This window comes from Crocodylus siamensis, chromosome 12 (assembly GCF_052110815.1).
Source record: "Crocodylus siamensis isolate JL-2025a chromosome 12, ASM5211081v1, whole genome shotgun sequence".
Taxonomy (NCBI): domain Eukaryota; kingdom Metazoa; phylum Chordata; order Crocodylia; family Crocodylidae; genus Crocodylus; species Crocodylus siamensis.
In genome coordinates this window covers 12,273,859-12,296,292 of record NC_143406.1, presented here as the reverse complement: position 1 = coordinate 12,296,292, position 22,434 = coordinate 12,273,859, and the positions used below count along the sequence as shown (strand labels likewise).

General features: G+C 45.1%; 1 protein-coding gene across 1 annotated transcript in view; it reads right to left on the bottom strand.

Annotated features, from left to right (window-relative positions):
* Positions 1-1,634: 1,634 nt before the first annotated feature.
* GABRD (gamma-aminobutyric acid type A receptor subunit delta) overlaps positions 1,635-22,434 on the bottom strand; it is a 40,078-nt gene continuing 19,278 nt past the window's right edge. Inside the window, exons 2-9 of the mRNA XM_090024363.1 lie at positions 17,253-17,365; positions 13,516-13,583; positions 12,317-12,537; positions 11,451-11,533; positions 7,717-7,854; positions 5,532-5,687; positions 4,243-4,454; positions 1,635-2,597 (exon numbers count right to left, since the gene is read on the bottom strand). Of these exons, the coding sequence (XP_089880489.1) occupies positions 2,298-2,597; positions 4,243-4,454; positions 5,532-5,687; positions 7,717-7,854; positions 11,451-11,533; positions 12,317-12,537; positions 13,516-13,583; positions 17,253-17,365 (1,291 nt within the window). The 3' untranslated portion in view covers positions 1,635-2,297. The remainder of the gene's footprint in view (positions 2,598-4,242; positions 4,455-5,531; positions 5,688-7,716; positions 7,855-11,450; positions 11,534-12,316; positions 12,538-13,515; positions 13,584-17,252; positions 17,366-22,434) is intronic.

The following is a 22,434-nucleotide window of genomic DNA, read 5'->3' as shown; positions in this document are numbered from 1 at the left end:
TAGAACAAGGAATAGAATCTGAGAGTTACAATCCATTGAAAAATCCATTAGGCCACACTGCCAGGAAGGATGGATAGGTTTGTGGAACACCTTTAGCTTTATATAAGTTTATATCTTCCATCATGGACATGGCAAAAAGTTCTCCATTATGAGAGAAACTGGAGATTTAAGTGAATGTAAGCTTGATTTATAGCAGGAGTATATTTTCCATTACAGCTCAGTTCAGGATCATTGATTTTTTCTTCAGAACATTCTCTGCTATGGTAATATGGGGGTATTTTTTATTTTAAGTTACGAATCTACGTTAAAAAAGTAGATGCCCTGTCTTTCAGCTCTGGTCATGTGAAAACAAATGACATGTCATAAGGAAGTCAGTCAGGAGGAATGTGAACAGGCTGCACTTTGATCAAATGCTTGCACCAGTCTTGCTGTAATCTCAATTATTAATCATCAGTCATCAAGTTCAAGGTCCTCATCTTTAACAAGTAGCACAGCTCTACTCTTCCCTACATCTCTGCTCTGGTTTAATTGTGCATCTCTCCTGCTCCAAGCTACTTCCTTTGTTTCCCCACTCCTACTCTCACTTCACATTTTCTTCTGTGTCACTCTGTATACTTGGAACAACCTCCCACATTCCAAGCACCAAGAATCATCCTTCCCACCACAATCCCCATTTTATTAGTGAACATTCCTCCTCTGGTCTTCTATACTAATATAAGTCATATGCCTGAATCTTTATACTGTTTATTGTACTTTTCTGAGGGCCAGATTCTGAAACCTGCACTTGCATGACTGCCACCTTTATCTGTTGAAGTCAGTGGAACTTCTTATGGAATAAAGTAATTTTCAGCCTGAGTATGGGCATCAAATCTGGGCCTGTGTAGGGAAATCCTGCGTATCCCATCATCATCAGTTGCACAGAAGTCATCAGGAGCTGTGAGTGCTTGGTACCTCCTAAGATCAGACCATTAGATGACAAGGATAACATTTTCAAAAACATCTAAGTGGCTTAGGAGACATTCTTGACATTTTTAAAAGGGACTGAAGGGTGCCTATAGATGTGCTCCAATACATTCTAATTAGACCGCTCCAGCATAGCTGCATCCTCGTGTATTAAGCCTCTCCACATTTCAAAATGGCCATGGGGCAGCTTTAACTAAACCTGGTTGAACGAGCTTTAGTTAAAGCATCCCCATGACCATTTTGAAACACAGGGGGCTTAATACATGTGACATTGAGCTGTTTTAATTAGAGTCCCTGTTCGGGAACCTCTCTAATTAAAAGGGGAGTCCCTCCCCCTATCTCTGAATATGTGCGTAGGCAGCCGAAGTGACTTAGCTATGAATGGTAAAGATGCGTAATGGGGAGATTTTCAGAGGCACATACGAAGGTAATCGTGTCCATTTGAAAATGGGACATAGGTTACCAAGTCACTTCAGCTCTTATGAAAATATTACCCCTTAATCCTTTAGGACCTGCACCCTGAGCTTTGCATGTGTGTCCCTGTCACTATGTCCTTTTATAATGCTATTGAATTAACCAAAAGAATTTGCAGTTGGAGAAAGTGTTTCAAGTTTCCTTAGCTTAGGTCTGAAATACAACAAAGCAGTAATTAACAATTCAGTAGGGTACTATGCAATATACTTTATTTCATGCTGTGACTAAAGAAGAGCATCAAAATCTTTAAAATACTTTATCCATGACAAATGATAATTTGAGTAAAACCCTCTGTCCTGCTCTGCTTCTCACATGCTTGAATCCTAATATCTTTATATATCAAAATGATTGTCCTTTCCCCATCCTTGTTAATCTAGGACCATCACATAAATGGCTTGATCGAGAAAATTACTCCCATGTGCAGATAGAAACCTAGCTGTCTTGCAAGAAAGGAAATGCTCTGACTGTAGAAAAATCAGACCTTCATTATCTGCTGACCTTTAAAATGGGAAAATACCAAACTGTAATTTAGGATTTGGAACTCCACTGAGGATATATACATGTAAGAAATTGTTTTACTCAGAGATAGAAAACAAAAGGATTGGACTGTTCGACAGTCTAGAAATAACAGATGTATCAAACCACATTGGTAGTAATCAGTTTGCCCCCTGCCAGTTTTAGCTGGAGTTGATTGCAGAAGGAAAGCAAAAAAGATGTTCTGCTTTTGAGAAATATCTGCAGTGCACAGGCAAATACTCTGCCAGAAGGTGGCCCAGTACAGTTTCATCAGATGTTTTGTAATGGCTGAGTGTTTTAGTTAGGTGGCCAACAGTTTACCTCTTCAGAGGACATTTTTCTTCTTACATTGTATATGCAACCCAGTAGATAACATTGACTGCTGCAAAAGCTGCTGGGAAAACTGCTCTGGCATAAATATCAATAGTGTCAGCATCAATGGGCTTAAAAAGGGACTTTATGCCACCCTTTTTGTCAGACTTCATTTCTTGGTGCTGCTTTGTCTCTCCAGTCTCAACTTCCACTGGGCCATATGATCCAGGAAACCTTCTGGGAATACGATGCTGTCTGTTGGAAATCGCCAGTTCCTGGTTAACTCCGGCAATAGAAAGTGAAAACAAGACAATGGCGTTCTTGACATTTACCTGCAAAGGAAAGAGAAGGACTTTTTGAAACAATCTGTATGGGAAAAGAGATAAGATATTTAACCTAAGCTAACAAGGCCCATGTGCAGCCAGTCTCCAGTGTTGGGGCATTCATGACAATCCAGACTGTAGCAGTGGCAAAACGCACACTATGTCTTATATTGTCGATGACTGCCCACTGACTAAGTTCAGTGGTGAACTACAGGAACTGCACATGGCCACTGGGGATGCTATCACATGGCTCAGCAATTATACACACGCTGAACTGACCTGAGCTAGCCAGGTAGCTTAATGGTTTGACATGCAGAACATCCAGATGTGAAAAACTGTGCTACCATGAAGGTTTGAAGTCCGGTTATAATTGTTCATTCCCTGGGCTATTGAAGGGGCTTGGGGCCTTGCAAAGTCAGAATGCTTATCCCTGGGTCTACTAACAAGTAATATTGATTGACCATCAAAGGAACTGTTATTTAGCTCACTGGCCTAGAACATAGGCAAACCCTCAGGGTTCTTTCAAAGCTTGTGGAGAGCAGTGAGGAAGGTTAAGTAAAGAACCCAGATCAATTATATTTGCTAGCAGCTTAAAAAGACCTAAGTCCAGGGAGCCAAAAGGACTGTCAAAAGCATTATTTCTCTAATGAATTCACTCTCTTTCTTTGGCCAGTAAGGGGCAGCTAAGTATACGATTGGAACAATTGAACTATCTAGACAGAAGTTACTGGAAGGAATTTCACTTCACTGACGTTTTATTCTTACAACCTGTTGTTTTGGTCCCTAGATCTACTTTGAAACAAGCATTCTGTCCATCAGCAAAAGAAAATCTAACTGGACTTTCTCTTACAACTAATATGGGAACAAATTAATCTTCATTGGCGATGCATTGGGATGACACGGAGGGGGAGGCATGTGCCCCCCCAAATTTCTGTGCTGATGGTAGGGTGTAGGACGTGGGACCGCATCCCAGTTGGAACCAGGGCCTGGCAGCAGCAGAGGCAGTGGCAGTGGTGGTGCAATTTCTATACTGACTGTGGGGCATGGAGCTGCAGTCCTGTCAGAGCCAGTGCCTGGCAGCAGCAGTGCAGAGTTGTGCCCCTCTACTGTCAACACTTATACGTTGCTTCTGATCTTGTGTAATAATGTTGAAGATAATAGGTCTGGTACCCACTTAAGCTAAGAACCTTTTACAGTGTACTAGCAAAGGAAAGAGGCCTTAAATAGCCACAGGAGAATATGCTCTGTCCATGGGTCTCCCCGCTTGGTATAGAATTGACTCCACATGAGCCCCAGTGTTAGATCATGACATAGTGGTTATTGATCTGAATACCCTTGGGGCTACTGTATCTTACACCAAGGGCAGAACACATCCCCAAAGACACCATCATATTATTAGAATGCAAGGGATGCATGTCTGGCTTAAAAATCACTTAAAGTTCCTTCCCTCCCCTGTCCCATGCTGGCTTAGGTCAGGAACATAGTATATGATGATGATTGTTTGTACATGCTGGTAATTATCCTGAAACTGGGCTTGACTTGGATTTTAAACAGGTAGCAACCAGCATGACTGGATTTAGGTGCTTAGCACTGAAATGGCAAATGTACTAACTTGACTAAAGTCTTCCTCACAGCCACCACTCAGATTACTGACCTCCCCACTCTGTCTGCTGGCCTTCATTTTGGCCTTTTGCTTTTTCATGTAGTCAGCATTGAAATGTGCAAATGCATATTCCACCAGAGCAGCAAAGACAAAGACGTAGCAAATCCAGAAATAAACATCAAGTGCTTTGATGGCAGAGGCTCGTGGAAGTGAAGACCGAGCACTGACCATCAGTGTCGTCATGGTAAGAACTGTAGTTATACCTGCAGAGAATCACAAGAAACTTTCTTTAGGATTCCATGATACCATCCCAATGGTAATGCACAATGACCTGTATTTTGACCGGGGTTTTATTCCAATCCAAGTTAGCTGAATTTTTCAAAGCTGTTTAAGGGATTTGGAGACCCAATTCCAAACCTGGTACACAGACACCCAAGGCAGCTTTGTAAATCTCATCCTATTAATCACTGTGTTTTCTCTTACGAGACAGCTAAACGAAGAGAAAGATCCCTTGAGGGTCTTGTTTCCTTCTTAGCCCTTAAACTTGCAACTCTTACTCATGTGAGTAATGTTCCCTCTAAGGTGTACGATCTGTGAGCGCGCCACTTTGGTCTGCTCCCATTAATAGTGTAAAAAATATATGACCACTTGAATAGCAATTGAGTTCTGCTTAAGCACTCTTATGTATTGTTTGAATAACCCTGGTGGGGCTCTCAAAGACAGCACTCAAGGTATTGTGTTTGTGGGGTATTATACATTCATGAACAGATTTAAGAGTTAAAATTGTCAGCTGTCACAAGCTGCTAGAGGGTTAGGGTCTGAATCCCCTTACACAAAATCAGATACCAGCATAACCTCAGTACAGTGATGATACAAATTAATATATGCAAGAGGAGAATCAAATTATTTGTACTTGAGTGTGTATTGATGAAGAAACTCCTATAGGTACTTGCATTAAATGAAATGGCTTTACCCAAACATCTTACAACTCTTACTTACGTTATGACTCACATGATGTGAACAGACCTACTGACTCTGTGGCATTCTTAGAGTCTGTGGGGCTGTTTTTGTAGTAGTGGCATGGTACACATACTATTGCTTTTAGGGTAAAAGGTAACTGCCCAAATGTTTTATCTTCCATCCTTTATTAGGGCCACTGGGTGGCCCCACTCCCCTCCCTAATCAGGTGACAGAAAATGGAGCCTGAAAGGAACCACCTTTAGAGGCTCTGCTTTGCCACTGCAGGCACAGCTTTCTTGATGGCACATCAGAGGTGACTATTACAGCTTTTGCTCCCCTTCCTACTGAGACCCCAAATCCTTTTTTTTTTTTTTTTTTACCTAGTGACACCCTGGCAGGCACAGCTGACTGACTGATCCAGAAGGACACCCACGACATAGCCACCAGTAAGATGGAAGGAACGTAAGACTGGATGATGTAAACACCCCGATTCCTCCGCAGGTGGAAGTGGAGACTGAGCCTGGGAAACTGACCAGCTGGTGGAAAGAGTGGGCAAAGGGAAAAAGTATGTTTGTGTATTAGAAATGTTGGTTTACAATTAAGACATAAAAATGATGCTTATCTGCATTTACAGCATTTTCAGACAGGGCTATAACAAGGTCGGGGTCCCAGGGGTGGCTGTGATGCCCCCTGGTGGCTCCATGACTTTGCCCTGCTCCACCTCTAGCGTGCTTTCTTGTCTTGCCCACCATGCCTTGATGGAAATACAATAAATAGGGGTGCTGTCCATGGGCCTTTGTGTGGCCCCAGTCTGACTGAACCCCCTTGCTAGGGTTTCCTGGCACCCTCACTGGGCCACTATAGTCCCAGACCCCTTGCTGGGCCTTTATAGTCAACTGTGCCCAGCAGAGCACCCAAAGCCAGGCTAATTGTATGGCTCCAAATCCTCTCCTACACCATGCCCTGTGCCTCACAGGTGTCACTATAATATTATTCTCTCTAAAGAGGCAGAGGCCAAACCCCCAATAAATTTAGCTAGGCTTTGCCCATTGTATCAGACCTGGCTCTGAGGCACTACCTCTCACTTGTCCTTTCCAGACCCTGGCCCCTGCATGGCTGTGCCCCTCTCTGGCACCAGGCTCCTGGCCCCTGTCTCACTGAGCCCCTCTTAGGTGTCGAGCCCCTGCCACCTTGCACTCTCTGCCCACTCTGGGCTCAATAACTGCTCAGGCTTTGAGCCTGCCTCTGGCAGGGCTCAAGACTATCGTGTAATCCACTGGCACTAGTAGGACCTCTGTAAGCCACCCCTTACTGTCCCAACCCAAACTGTTGGCTAAACTGTAATATAAACACTAAGCCCCTAGGCTACAACATAAACATCAAGGGATAACAGCCCTCTATTCCTTTAAGACTGTAAACCTGCACTCGCTAATACAGCATGTCTCCCAGCCTGGGCTCCTTGTGAGCACCCCGAGCCTCAGTGTTCCTACAGACATCAAAGCAGTCAGCATAGCATCCCAGGATAGCTCTCCTGGACAGGAACTCCTTCCCCTGTGGCTCCCTCACCAGCCCCAGCCTTGGGCTTATATGTTCTCTGCCTGCCTCTGGTCAGCTAACCGCCTGCAGGTGTTTGCTAATTGCTCCATTAGCTTGTTGCTCTGGAGACCTGTGCCCTGCATAGCCTGCAGTGCTCCCTGGCTGAGCTGCTTTATCTTAAAGTAACCGGGAGCCCCAGGCTCTCTGCTACAGGCTCATAAAAGGCTTTAAAAACATTCATTAATTAAGCCTCATAACTGCCATGTGAGGCACTATAGTTAGTGCTGGCACTATTGGTCCTAAGAATAGGCCAAGTGATTTGCCACAGGTCACACTTGCTAGCTCTGGAAGTAAACTCAGGAGTACTGATTTCCAGTGCCTTTCTATAAGAGAACCACTTCAAAAAGCACCCTGCCTTAATGTTGTTAGAATCTGCTGTGGAAAGTCCTCCAGATACTAAATTTAGATTTTTTTAAAGGCCAAGTTAATTTCAAACTCGCTTGGAAAAAAAAAGCTTGGAGAAGATGGGTGCAGTATGAGAGAACATTTAACTACGTGAAAAAAGACAAAAGTCAGTAGGAAAAAAATGCCTTCAAATTTTATAATCAATGCAGTCTTCTGGATCATATGTACATGCACTACTGTCCTTAACTGGATGAAGCCAGAACAGCTTGACATTTGGTTATAAGCCCCATATTGTCTGAGTTCCAGGAGATTCTCTTTTAGCCCAAGTTGCAAATGAGGACAGGAGGATTTGCCATTTCCATAAAGAACTGAATAGCCCCTTGTGTAGCATCTTAGCAAGCACAAAGCCCTAGATGGCCATGGATTTATCACAATATATTACAGTAGCTCCCTAAAAGACCAGTAAAATTTGACCTCTCTTTAAGTAGAGGCAAAACAAAATTGTACTAGATTAATGATGAATAGTTTAAAAACATGACTTAAGAGAAGCAGTTGCCTACAACAGATAGTGAGGTCTTTCCCTGTGCAGGAAAAACACTCTAATGCAGACACAGAACCTATTACCGGATTTGAAGTTCATCATTTCTGTTGTGAATCGGTAATTAGTGATTGTGAATTGAGCAAGCTGCAATTTATCCAGACCATGGATCTCCTCCTGGTTTTCCGACCATTGGTACACGATGTCCTCTGAAGAGTAGCCATCTGCCAGAAGAATTGAATAAATGCATAGGAGAAATAAAGATAGATGGGCTCAGAGTGGAAGTCTGCCATGCTGCTCACCATCAGTTCTACAGCAAACATGTTATGTTCCAGTCTGTGTAAGTCAATGTCTTGTCAGCCTTGAGGATGCCAGGGACCCAGCAGGAATAACTTTCCCACAAGAAAGAGAATCCAAGCTGGATCACACTGACAGTATGTCTACGTGGCAGTGTGGTGCCAGGCAAAGATACTCAAGATAGCTTGGTCATCAGAAGCAGGTTGAGCACATTAGCTAGTCTCTCTACTTCAGCTAATTGCCCCTGTGCCATGTAGACATTCCTTGAGCTACACAGAAGTTTTGGAGTATTTTAAGTCAAGAACTTAGCTGCTAGAGCAGGGGTGGAAAAAATGGTGGATCCAGCTGGTGGTCGGACTCCACTTCCCAGCAGCCCCTGTCTGTGTTGCTACGGCCAGTTTCCATGGAGATCCCAGCAGTGGCAGGGCTGTGACAGTGTGGGGGCAGGGTTTCCATGGAGACCAGCAGGATGCATGGCTGGGTGGGGGGCATGGCTGGGCGGGGTGCATGGCTGGGTGGGGAGTTGCTTTGCAGCTGGGCCTTTGCAGTGGTGACAGCATGGTCTGGAGCCAGGGCAGAGCCACAATCTGCTGCTTGCGTACCTGTGCCTGGGGCATATGAGCAGTGGATTACATCTCTGCCCCAGCTCCAGACCACACTGTCACCACTGCGAAATGCCAGCCCTGGAGCAGCTCCCCACCCAGCTGTACACCCTGCCAGTGCTGCTGGGGCCAGTCTCCTTGGAAATCCTGGCCCTGCACTGTCATGGTGCTGCTTCTGCTGGGGTCTCCATGGAAACTGGCTGCAGTGATGTGGGAAGCAGCTGCTGGGAAATGGAGTCTGCCATGGGCCCAATTTTTGCCTGCCCCTGTGCCTACTGTCCCCAGCACATTAATGAGTAAGCTAGATAGGAAAGGCTAGGGACAGAAGTTGCACATAAAGCAGTTTAAGTAATCAGAAACTGGTTTAAAACTGTAACAGAACAGAAGCTCAGTGTATATAAACCAGTTTCAAAATGGCTAAAACTGGTTTAAGATAAATCTTGTTGAATGTAGTATATCAGACTTAACTGATTTGGGTCAAACCAGTTTATGAAACTACTGTCCCAGACCCCTTCCTGCTTTAAGTTAAATCACAGTCCTCCAGCATCCCAGCATGCTTTGCAGCCCTGGGCTGGGCTGTGCTGTCTGCTCCGGAGACCAGGGATGGCCCCACCCCTCTGCTCCCTAGCTGGAGTAATAAGGGCTGGCTAACCAGGTGGGTAACTGGGCAACCCAGCTGGGGATGCAGCCCAGTCTACTGTGGGGGTTGTCACCCCCCTCCGGCAAACCCTGGCTGGGGTCTGGGGCCTAGGGAGGGGGTTAAATCCCACTTCCCCAGCAAAAACTTACTGCTGACTGCAACTGTGGACTACAAATCCCAGAGGCACCAGGAAGCAGGAAAAGGAAGTGAAAGTGATGAGCAACCCTGCAGTGTCCTGCTGATGTAATTCTGGACTGTAACTGCCAGAGACCTCAGGGGCAGCAGGAAGGGAAGTGAACACACAGCCAGAAAGCCATGCTCTTGTGCCTCCTAGCTTCTGGCTTGAGCTACTGCAGGCATTTGGCTGCAGTTCCGGAATCAAAGTTAAATGTCTGTTCACTTAATCTGTGCATCTTAGACTAACCTGCAAAGACTGAATAGATTCAGCCTGGGGCTGTCTGACTCTCTGTCCTTGACAGCCTGCTTTTTGACCTAGCCAATATTGATTCGGCATCTCAAACCTGATTTAATGGACAGTTCAATTTTGCAACTGGAATGAGAGTTTAATGCAGGGGTGGGCAAATGTGTCCCACAGGCCAGATGCAGCCCACCAGGACATTCTATATGGCCTGTGGGCCCCTAAAAATTTTAGCCCCGGCTGCCTGTCATGAAGCCCTCGATGGCTTGCCAAAACTCAGTAAGCAGCCCTCTGCCCAAACTAATTGCCTGCCCCTGGTTTAGTGGCTAGGAGCACTGTCTCAGGTACTTCCTCATCTAAACCAAACTGACCTTAAAGCAATGATATTTTGATTTTAGAATCTGGTTCCAAATATGTAACTTGTCAGCACTTGAACTAGATGGAAGGTAGAGTAAGGTACCTTGTAACAGCACTAAAATTTGACCCAGGCCATGCTACAGGATGGTGAGTCCCTTTTGAAATACGCAGTCAGACTAGGAAATGCCTAGAGGAAACCCTGTACTTGGAAACAGTATGGAGTAATATCCCCTTGATTTTTACTTTAATGCACTTACTTAAAAAGGCTTCATTTCTGCTTATGTTTATTGCACTGAAATAAAAATCCTCAATTTAAAACAGAGAGAGGGAGAGAGAGAGAGAAATAAGCCTCTGCAAAATTTGCTGGGAGAATGAATTGATTGCTGGTTCATTGTCTGCTGCCTCTGCATTTGCTGATTACATAAGTAAAACTGCAGATTGCTATTTTTGACAGGATGAAATGGTATTGTGGTTAATTGCCTAGAAAACAGAGTCAGTGCTAAAAAAGAATAAGAGAAACTAAAGCTCACACCAATGTGGCAGTATGTTTACATCTGCTGAGAAACTCTGATAGCCCTAAATCTTTAGAAACATAGGGATCTTTTTTTGCCATTTGTATGACTGTTTCTTGTATGTTCTTATACTTAAACATAGGAGTAAGAATCTTTTCTTCAGTCTCAAAAAAAAAAAAATATGGGGCTGAACTCGACGATCTTCCAAGGTCCTTTCCAGCCCTAATGTCTATGAAATCTTTATTCTCCACTTGATATACAAAACACAGAAAGCCAAATTTACAGAGCTATTAGTGAGTGTGGTTCCTTCTTATGATAGGTGGTAAATCTGAGTCCCAAGCATTAACATTACAATCTGATCAAGGGAAGACTTGAATCTGAACAGAACATAAATTTAGTTTATGCAGATTTCTCAGGTAAGCAGAAAATGGAGTTAAACCAAATTATGATGGAGTCTCGTGTGGATGCGAGGGTCAGGGGATGTCAAGGAGAGACAGTGCCTGTGCCAGACATAATCACAAGCGTAGTCCCTGTATGCAAGAAATTCTTGCCCCATCCAGTTTTTCTTCAAGGGAGAAAAAGATATAGGAATTTGCCTAAGCACAGTCCTTCTGAACTCTCTGTCTCTCATAGCTTGACATTAATGGAAAGAATCCCACTGATTTCACTGGGCTTTGAGTCAGTCAGTCAGCTCCTCTTCAGATTGGGAGGATTCAATCCTTAATCCAACTGGAGGATGCTCATCACCTTGCTGGATTCAGCTGTATAGTTCTGAATCAGGCTAGCGTGCAACTAGTTTTGAAAAGCCTAGTACCTTAACACCCAAAATTTGGAGCCACGGGGTTGGAGATTGAGTTTTATATTTTCTAAGTCCTGAGCAGCCCTTGTTTGTGATCTATGGAAGCAGAATTGCTTAGGCAGACTCGAAGCTAAGTACCACGTGTGCAGGCTTTAAACAGAACACATTATAGGCAACTCTATGCTCAGGCCTTACAGCTTTCTAAATCCAGCATGCACTCTTGTTCATCCATCGGGTACTTGGAAAGGTCCATGTCACAGGCTACAGTTGAGGTAATCCTGTCCCAAGCAAGGAAAATAAAAATACTAATTAGTTATATTCAGATGGCCTGTAGGCATTCATAACTTGACATTTAATTTTCCTCATAATCCAGACACTGAGTTGGAAACCCATCACCTATCTCTCATAACACTACTACCAATGATAAAAATATTTTCAAAGTCTTTTTTGATTATTACTTCTAGTCTTCAAAATAAAAACTAGAATTTGGAAACTGAGATAAAAAGAAATTAAGTGACTTGTCCAAGGCTGGATGGTAATGATGACAACAATTCTTTTATATACTCTTGTGAGTCGAGCTCACTCCTGCATAAAGTTACGTAAGTCGATTAAGTCACTTCAGGACTGATTTTAGTCCTACATTTTCACAGCATCTCATGTACAGTAGCTAACTCATTCTTAAAATGTGCCTGCAAAGTGAATATGTTTGCAAACAGTGAAGGTACAGACAAAAGTGCCCGCAGTTCCCTGGGAATTGGAGTCAGTCAGACGGAAGCCAGGAACTTTTTGCCCCACCTACACTGTCTTGTGATGGCTAAGGATACCATTAATGATATTCTTGTGATTAATGATTACACAATGGGAAATGTGTTACTGTTGCCACAGCTGCAATTCCAGCAGTATAGCCCTCCTGAAGAGAAGGTTTTCAGAATAACATTTTTTCCCATATTATTGGTGATTTTCAGGGACACCCTAGGAAAGATGGGATGAGTATTTCCAAAGTATATACAAAAGGCTAACATCTGATAGAGAGCATACTCACACTTTACACTCTTTCTTACCTGATACTATATAAAATTACTCCATCAGGTTGTAGCCTGATAAGTTTGTTTTCCACTGTCACATCATGGAACCAGGCGGACTTGGCATTTACTATGAATGTATCTGGTAACCAGAGCTTATCCACAAATCGACTGTCCAAACCTAGAGTTTCATTGGTGTGATTGTAAGAGAGCCGGTCATCTCGCCAGCTCTGATGCAGAAATACTGTCATAGTATATTCCTAGGGCAAGGAGAATAAACAGTTAACAAAGCACATGAAACAAACACAGTTACATTGCCTCGGGGTTTGGTCAGATTTCCTCGTCTCAGTCTGGAACGGTTATTTCCCAGGTACTGGAATACTCAAGCAAAAATGAGGCTGCTTGGATATTTTACTTTATTTACTTGTATTATGGATGACCCTAAGATAGCTCGACATGTGTTCTGATTCAAAGGCATTATCAAGTATATTGTCCAGTGGGAGCTACAAGACTGTGTGCTACTAATGGAGAAAATAAGGGTAATATTCCTCCTGAGCCCCTTTCCCAGGTAGGAACAGTAGTTTTTGAAGAGGGGGGTGGGGATCTGGGGATGAGTTTAAAAAATAGGTGGAATCATAAATTCTTTCTGGTTCAATAGGTTACAAAAATGCAACTGATATTTGCTATTCTATACAAGCATGTCCCATGCCACCTGACTTGTTGCTTTGTTTGGAGTTTGCACATGACAGGGATGGGAAAGCAAGTGTCCCATGATTAAATAACTTTTTACAGGAGCAAAAGGATGCTGAGTTCCCTCAGTCTTTCTTCAAGAGTTTCCATAGAGAAGTAGAATTTGAGTGGAAGCTGTATGTAAGTCTTAAAAATAGTTTTTCTAGCAGTAAGGGCAACACACTTCAGACTACAACCCTGTAGTCCCTAATATACCATTTCAAATACTTACCCAGTAGAAATCAGTGTAGCTCCAGCTAATTTATACTAACTGAGTCTAGATGCACAACTGTCTATAGATTAGACTGCAACTATGTTTGCTCTTTAGAGTATGTCATTGTGACAATTTTTCACTTGAAATATTTTAGAAAATTTTTTCCCTCTGCTAATTTTTCATCTGGTAATACTGTTTAGAAAACTCCTATTTATCCTGCCAGTCTTCTGTGCTTTTAGTTGTTGCAGTATAAGCTTTCTCATTACAGTCTTAACAAGTTTAAATGATAACATACCATATTAACTTCTGAGATGTGGTCGATGCTGGCTACTTCAATTGCTAGGGCAACATTGACAGGAGGGCCTGAGGAGACACGTTAAAATGGGAAGAACTGCATTATCTAATATGCATTAGCAATACATGTAAGTCCTGATTGTTTTATTTACTTGTATTATGGATGACCCTAAGATAGCTCAACGTGTGTTCTGAAACCATGACTCCCAAATTAAAAAATCCTTGTCATAGAGAAAATACAGAAATACTGGTGATAACCATTTAATATGGATAAAATATGACTTTCCCACAGCCAGTTTACAGAACATGGAGACAGTAGGTGTATAGGAATGTGATTAAGAAAAACTCAAGCTGCTAGGTATGCCTTTTGCTTATAGTGTTTAGTGAAGCATTCAGCTATAAGGTTCTCTGGAAGTAATCTCTCCAACATTATCTAACATAAGAAAACTTCACAACTTTTGAAATTAGCTGCTTAAGGAAGAAAATAACATTCCAGTTTACCAGACTGCCAGTTACCAGTGATTACAACATGAATAAATTGCCAGTGTATCTATATTCCCCATAGAATTTTCTCTGCCTTTGTGAGATTGAGAGTTTCCTTCCATATGGGTACATGCTTCATTAAATTCACTGTTTTGTATATTGAGATCTCATGATCACTCGGAAGGAACACTAGAAATTGCAGTTGCCCAGTGCTTTCTAAATGCCTATTACCTAAGTATGTTGCTGCAAATCTGCAAAGACTCCAGTGTCTACATATACTGGTCACTGTATACACATGGTCCTCCTCTAATCTTTGGACCTGCTCAAACAGGAGAAAAAAAGGCCTCTAAATTCCTGAGCTAAGAACAGCAGCTAAAACTCTGCAGGCCAGATACAAAACTGGCAAGATTATAAAACTGAGTGGTTATTTTCGATGTTTCCATTGTGGGGAACTCAATTTCAGATCTCCTGAAGGAGTCTGCTTTTAACAAAGTGCTTGAGCATCCACACTCTTAAAATTAGGCTTATCCAAAGTTTCTCAATTGTGCATCTAAATCACTAATCAAATTTGAATTTATATTTGCTTATAATGTGCTTCAGTCAAATTGGACCTGAAGAGTCCAGAGTGGTTTTGATTTTATTGTACTGATTAACACCAAAGTCTGTTCATTTCCAGAATTGCTTGGTATTCAAACACTGGTAGGTTTTATATTGTGATCATTACCATGGTGCCTGACTTCATAGTGTCTTTCCTGACCCACACTCATAGAACCATTTGTTGTTTCACATGGTTGAAAGACCCTCTTTTTTAATAGTAAAGACCCTGAATCAACCCTGAAACCCTTGACCCTTGGAGTGCCCTGGGACTGGATGCCGTTTCAAGATTTGTGGGTTAGACCTTCTCTCATTTTTAACATGAAACTTAACGGACTCGCTGTGCAGGAAATCATGAAAATATTCTTGCCGTCACCCCATAGTGTGTTTACATCAACTACATTTTGCTTTGCTTCTGATTCTGACAGACTCAAGAATCATAGAAATTAAGGGCTGGAAAGGACCTCAAAAGATCATTGCTCTGGGTAGGAATACTGCTGAGATCAAATGATCCCAGCAAAGTGTTTATCCAGTCTCCTTTTGAAGACTTCCAAGGTTGGGGACTGCACCACCTCCTTGCAAAGACTATTCCAGATTCTGGTCACCCTTACTGTAAGAAGTTCTTCCTTACATTCAACCTGAAACCATCTTCTAACAGTTTATGGCCATTGCTCCTTGTCTTCCCCAGGGTGTCTTAGTGAACAGTTTTTCTCCCAGCAGTTTTTCTCCCAGCTCCCAATATTCACCCTTTAGATACTTATAGATGGCCACCAAGTCCCTCCTCGGTCTTTTCTTTCCCAAGCTGAACAGTCCCAGATCCCTTCGTCTTTCCTCATAAGGTTCGTCCTCTAGGCCCTTAATCATTCTTGTGGCCCTTCTCTGGACCCTTTCAAGATTTTCCACATCTTTTTTGAAGTGCAGCGCCCAGAACTGGACACAGTACTCCAGCTGGGGTCTCACCAATGTTAAGTAGAGAGGAAGTATCACTTCCTTAGCTTTGCTTACAATGCATTGGCTAATGCATCCCAGTATGCTATTAGTTCTGTTGACTACAGCATTGCACTGGCGGCTTATGTTCATCCTCTGATCAACCATAACCTTGAGGTCCCTTTCAGCCATTGTGCTGGCCAGAACATCTCCTTCTAATCTATACTGAGGTTGCTAGTTACTGTTCTGCAGATGAAGCACTCTGCATTTATCCTTATTGAACTGCATCCAGTTTCACTCTGCCAACCTGTCCAGCTTGTCTGGGTCCGCTTGGAACCACATCCTATCCCCTAGCATGACTGCTTTTCCCCTTAACTTAGTATCATATGCAAAGTTTGCAGGGGTGCTTTCCATATCCTCATCTAAATCATTGATAAAGACATGGAACAGCATGGGACCAAGAACGAAACCCTGAGGGCATAGGTGGTGGAAGGGCCGGAGGGCTAACCGGGCTTAGCCCCCACAAACTCAGGTCAGCAGGTAGGGTTGTAGTGCAGCCCAGCTGCAGGCTGCTGCAGCAGGGGGGAGGGGTGGGCACACACAGATACCCTGAGCACTTGCAGCTAGGATCACAGCTGGCCCAGCTGCAGGCAGGTAAGTTTTTATTTCAGTCTTTCTTTATCACTGCCTGGCCTTGGAGGTAGGGCAGGAGAGAGTGGGGTAGGTGCAGGGCAAATCATTCACCCTTGCCCTGCTCCCTCCTGCTCTGTGGGGATTGTCCCTTGACCCAGCCTGGCTAGGGCCCCATTCACTGAGAATGGGGCCCCAGCTGGGCTGGGTTGTGAGACAATTGGAGCCCAGCGACTCCTCCAGGGGCACAGTGCTGGGGAGCCAAGTGGGGGGCACGTGGCCCCCCAATCTTTGCACAGGGCAAGGGCAGGCCACAGCTGCAAGCTGGGCTCTGCCTGCTTCCTGCCTCTGTGTCTTGCTGTTGCCACTGCTTTACAAGTGGCGTGATGCAGCGCCATGTACCTTGCTGCATGGCACCGTGCTGCTTTCAAAGCAGAGGCAGCAGCGAGATGCAGAGGAAGGGGGCAGACAGAGCCTAGCTCACAGCTGTGGCTTGCCCTCACCCCATTTCTTTGGGTTGGCTGTAAGCCTGGCTTGCCATAAGTCCTGTAGTACCGCCCTTACTGTTTCCTTTTGCCCCTCCTTACATTCTGATGAGTGGCAGTCAGCTCCGGGTCAGGGAGTCATCACCCCTCCCCAATTTAATCAATTCACCAAGTCATGGCAGGCAAGAACTGAGAGGAGCACTGACCTAATTGACTGACTGGCATCTATCCAGCATAAAAATGGCAAGTGAATGTCAATGGGACGCAGAGGTCTGCATCCGTACACGGTGATATCCCGACAACTTGTACACCAGATGAAGGTGAAAGGTGAGGTCTGAGAAACTCTGGCAGTACAAATGTAAATTCAAAACCAAAATGGAAAAAACAAAACTTGTGTGAGGTTGCATTAATTGTCCTGAACTGCAAAGTGCCTCAGGCTCTTTGCAAAGGCTAACACAAGCAAGTACTTATTGTTATTTCTACTGTCCGAGAGCAAGGCAATTACAAATTCTTGATTTTTTTTTAATCTGGCAAAGCACAGAGGTTCACATACATTTTTACTGTTAGCTTGAGTGAAGAATTTTTTAGAACTCAGAAGAGACATAAATCAAACTCTTACCTCCAATCCCAGGCCTGAAATTCCGTGCATATCCTTTCATCAAATCATCCAGATTGGGTAACCAGGATATTTCAGTGTTGGAACCTATGTAATCCCCTATGTCATTCATTGCTCTAGATAAAGAAAACAAGTGCCTTTTAAAACTTCACCAAGTATAGAGAGATTAAAATGTGAAAGAAGGTAATTGGAGGCCTAAGCTTTAATTGTACATACATTCCACTGAAGTCCAGCTGAAGTGTAATCAGCTCAGGTTGATTGGTAACTGATTAGGATAACGCTTTGTGGATAAGAGGACCATTTCACTCTATGAAGATGACAAGTTATGCTTAAATTAGAAAACAGTATACACTACTACAGGATAGTACAGATTATGTCCGGAAAATGAGGACAGCAGCAAACTTCTTTTAATTTATTTATCTCTCCCTTCCCTAGGCCTGTGCAAAGTGGCTAGTATTCACTTTGAATTCAGATTTGGCTGATTCAGGGGACAGTGATTTGATTCGGTGATTTGAATCACTGTCCCAAATCAATCTGGCCAAATCTGATCAGAAATCTCCGAATCAACCAGGCCCATCCCCCGCCCACTCTCCCAGCCCAGCAATGGCTGCCCCACCTGCAACACCTCCTGGCACTTTGAAAAAAAAAGTCCCCGCTCACTGGGTGCAGCCCTGTGGGTGGCGATCCCTGCTTCCCCCCACTGCCCAATACTGCCCCCCACTGCATGGGGGGCTCTGCATGAGTCCCCCAACCCTCCCCAGCTGTCTCAGCCCTCCCTCCCATGGCTGCCCTGCTCACCCCAGCTCTGTCCCCTTAAGAAAAAAAACACCCCAAACCCCCACCTTGCCGTTCTTGCCAGGTGGATTTGGGGGGGAAATCCCTGCTGCTCCTCCACTGCCCTGCACCATGTGGAGGGCTCTTCATGAGCCCCCTCCTAAGTCCCAAGGCCACTGCAGGAGTGGTGAGTCCCACGGTTTTTCTCATTTATTTTTTCTCAAAGGGCTGGAGCTGGGTTGGGTGAGGCAGCCATGGTGGGAAGGGCTGGGTGAACAAGGGAGGGGGTGGGGGGCTACAGCAAAGCCCCTCATGCAGCGTGGGGCAGTGGGGGGAAGCAGGGATTGCCCCTCCCACCCAGCAGCACCTGAGGAGTTGGGGCTTCTTTTAAAGCACTGGGAGCTGGGGGTGGCAGGGCAGCCATGGGGGGGCTGGGGGAGTGGGGAGGTGGTTGGGTGGCTGGGGAAGCAGGCAGGGGCTGGAGGCTGGCAGGGGGTCCCCCCATGGTTCCCTCCCCCAGCCTCCCCTCCCCTACCCCTAGTACTTACCAGCTCCAAATTCGGCTGCAGCTCCCTACTGCAGCCACCAGGAGCTGTCTGAATCATCGAAGCTCTCCAAATCTTTTCCAAAAATTTGGAGAGCTTTGAATCAATTTGAACCTTTTAATTGGTCTCCTGATTCGATTCAGAGATTCAGCCACCAAATCAGGCCGAATCGTCTGTGAATCAAGTCAGCACCCGAAGCTTCGCACATTCCATGCTGGGTAAGTAGATTTACACCTTTGTGTTCTCACAACAACCAGTTAAAAAGTTGTAAAAGTGTGAAACTGTGACTGTTCTAGGAGCAAACTGATGCTTAAAGCCATATGCACTAATTTGAGGTAGCTAACTCAATGTTAAAAAGAACATTTTTCTCTGGGTCAGCTAAGCCTAGATTAAAAACTTCTTGTTTAAAACAGTCAAACAACGTATGGAATCTGCACAAATATGTGGAAACTGGCTCCGGCCACCCCTACAAATCTACCTCTCCTTCTACTGCCCATCACTGTATACTCCGTTCTCTCTCAAGGTTCTGTGGGGCTTCCTGCTGCATCCGCTGAACCTGCGTTAAATAAGTAGCTAATAACTTAAGGTACTGTGGCCGGTGTATTAGAAACCTAAAACCACCTTAGGATGCTTGTACATGTGACGGGGTATAGTTCTCAGGGTTTCAATCTATGCCACCTAAATTGAAATCGTGGGTTTTAATTTGTTCTGTCATTGCGGACACATGATCACTCAGAATTTCATAAAATGTTCACTGCTCTATTCACAGTAAATTATTGCAGGGGGCACCACATAGCAATCCAGCCTACTTAACTCTTTGTACTAAATTACAGCAGGGGTGCCCGTAGCTCGCAGTACGCTAATATGTACAGATCACCAAAAGTTGTGCTGTTTCATTAATTTAGATAATGTAATTGTCATTTCATTAGTTTTTACACATATGTTTACACATTTTACCAATATTTAAAACAATGTATTCTTATTTTATTCTTTTCATTCCTGTGGCAGGGTACTGTTGGTGCCTGCCACTTTAAGGGCTGGAGCAGGCAGCAGCCAGGTGCTTCAGTATGGTAGTCATTTTGGAGACCAAGGATATATATAGAGTGAAGCAGCAGAAGGCTGCTGGCATCCATGAGAGAGACATCAGCTGGCGGAGCTGAGGCTCAGGAACAGCATGGAGGTTATGGGCTGGGGCTATGTGAATGGAGGAGGCTTCTTGTTCTGGGCATGACTTAAAACTCAACCTTGCCAGGGATTGGTGGCCTGGTGGGGCTCCTAGTGGTGTGGGAGCCTCCAGGAAATGCCAGGCTAGTTACCACCCTGGTGAAAGGTGAGTTGGTGTGCCTTAATAACTCCAGCTCCCACAGGCAGGTTACCAGGGGGGTAACCCTGTAGTAGGGCCTGAGAAGGCGGACGCATGTGAGAGAGTGTGGGCTGGTTACTCAGAAGCCTGACTTGAGGCACCCTCGACTGGTCAATGTTGAGTGGAGCCAGTGGCAGGAGCGAAAATTTAGACAGGAGCTCCTTAAATGAATGACCCCAGCCCACATTCATGAGCAGGCCTCCCCTCCCCGCTGGGAGCTCCAAAGAGACCCCTATCTGTAATCAGCCCCGCATAGTGACAACCTCAGTGACAGGCACTGTGCTTGCAAGCAAGGGGTGGCCCTCCTCTAGAAGGACAAGGAGAGTGCCAATATGCCTTAGGGACCAAGGGAAGGGAGAAACAGAAGGGTCATGGGGGGAGTTGAGTAAGAGCCAATGAAGGATGATGCATTTTTAGCTGTTAGTGCTTTGCTGATGCTTCTGTAGCAAATCAGAAGAGTGGGTATTGTGTTCCTTCATTTTGTCCATTCTTTGGTTTATTTCACAATAAAATAAATGTTTAGGTGAAATTAAAATGAATTTTCATCCATGTCTGTCTACTGATATGGGAAGGGTTGCAGAGGCGTTGCCTCCCCACTGCACGCAGAGAGTTCACCTGTGTGACCAGTTCAACATTTTATTGAGCAGCCCATGTCTCCAGAGCTGGGTGGCACTGGCCTCTCACACATCAAGGAAGGCATTGATACTGGTGGCAATGTCCTCCTCAGCAGCAGGGGGCAGGGACATGTAACACTGGAACAAGTAGCCCTGCAGCTGGTGGCGGAGAATGCATGGCAGCCCAGGCTTGTCCCCTGTACCGTCATAGCTCAGGGTTCCAAACCAGGAACACAGGCGTGCCCAGCACACCTGCAGGATCAGCAGGCGCAGGGCAGTGGTTCACCACGTGGATCATCACGCACTGCCCGGAGAACATGCTGCAGGGGCACACTCGGGGTGCAGTGGTGGCACAGCAGGGGGCTGGCTCCATAGCACCTCCCTGGAGAGGCTCCCTGCAGCAAGGGCAGGGGCACAGGCAGCCTTTTGCCTCACTTGTTTGGGAGCCCCACACCTGGGCGTTGTAGGCTGGGCGGCAGCGTGTGTTGATGCAGCAACTGAGAAGAGGGCAGGGGAAGCAGGCTGCCTGTGGCCAGCACACAACAGGCTGCCTGCCCCAAGAGACTGAGCGAGGATGGGTGGCTTGGCCAATGGCTGCCTGGGCACGGCCCTACCTGCCTGAACTGCTTACCATGTTCCCTGGGTACCTGTGCACTGCCAACCTCTGATTTGAGGCTAGGCAGTGTAGGGCCCCTGCTGCAGAGCAGCTTATCTCGGCAATGTTGCGATCTTGTACAAAAAGCTTCTGTGTCTTGCCTCTGCAGGGCTACATCTGGATGTGGAGGAGAAGCTGCAGGGCCCTGTGGGCATGCTGCTTCAGGGTTCCTGCCACCCACTGCTGAAGCTGCCTGAGTATGCTGGCTGTGCCATTGGGCGCACCAGAGACTGGACCCTCCTGCTCCATGAATGGTCAGTTGTGGCTGCTATAATTGGTGCTCCTGCACTGCGCACATAACATTTCCTCTGAGCTCATGCAGCTTTCCATCATTCCCTGTGCAGCCCACCCAAGGGGGAGAGCTTGAGGGGGCAGGTGCTTTCAAGGCCCAGGATTTTATTATTGTGATTGGAGAAAGTTTCAACTATGAAACTATGAAAGACACATCAGGCAATCCAAGACTGGTTGGTGGGTGGGATGGCCCAGAGTTTTGCTAAGGTGGGGAGCGCTAATGGCATGGGTCCTCTGACCGCATCAAGCTAAGCAGGGGTCAGCAAACAACTCCCCAATCTTCCACAAGCTAAAAAACCACCCCCCCATCCAAAGTCCCTTCTTAAAAAGAGAGAGCATGAAGTGAAAAATCCAGCAAAGCAAGTAGAAACCGTTATTTACCACCAACAAAAATTTAAAAAGGAAACAAACCACAGAACAACTCTTTTAAGATAGTGATTCATAATCAGTATGAATTACTATGAATTACCTTAACGGTGCACGAATAGTTAAAAATCACAATGAAAATAACAGTGTCATTACTATAACAATTACTATAATGGCCCACTTACTATAACAGCACACGAATCATGAAAAAAAAAAAACAATGATCAATTGTAACCAAAAGAACCTGGCTGTGACAAGGTACAGCTTGTGCCTGTCACTCAGAAGACTGTGGGCAGCCGGCATTGCAGCCTACAGGTGACTTCACTCCCAGTTAAGAGTCACACGGCCAGTAGGAGGCTGCCTGATTGGGAAAGGGGTACAGCTGTTTGTGATAAGAACAGGCCCTGAGCAGTAGAGCCAGCAGTTTGCTGCAGGTAGCCCAGGGAAGAACATTACCCAGCTGGAGCTGCTGCTTATATAACATCTTGGAGGTAGAGGACAGGAACTGTGGGGATGGTAGGAGGTTTCTGGCCATGGGGTATGACCTAAAACTACACCCTGCTGGGACTGGATGGTG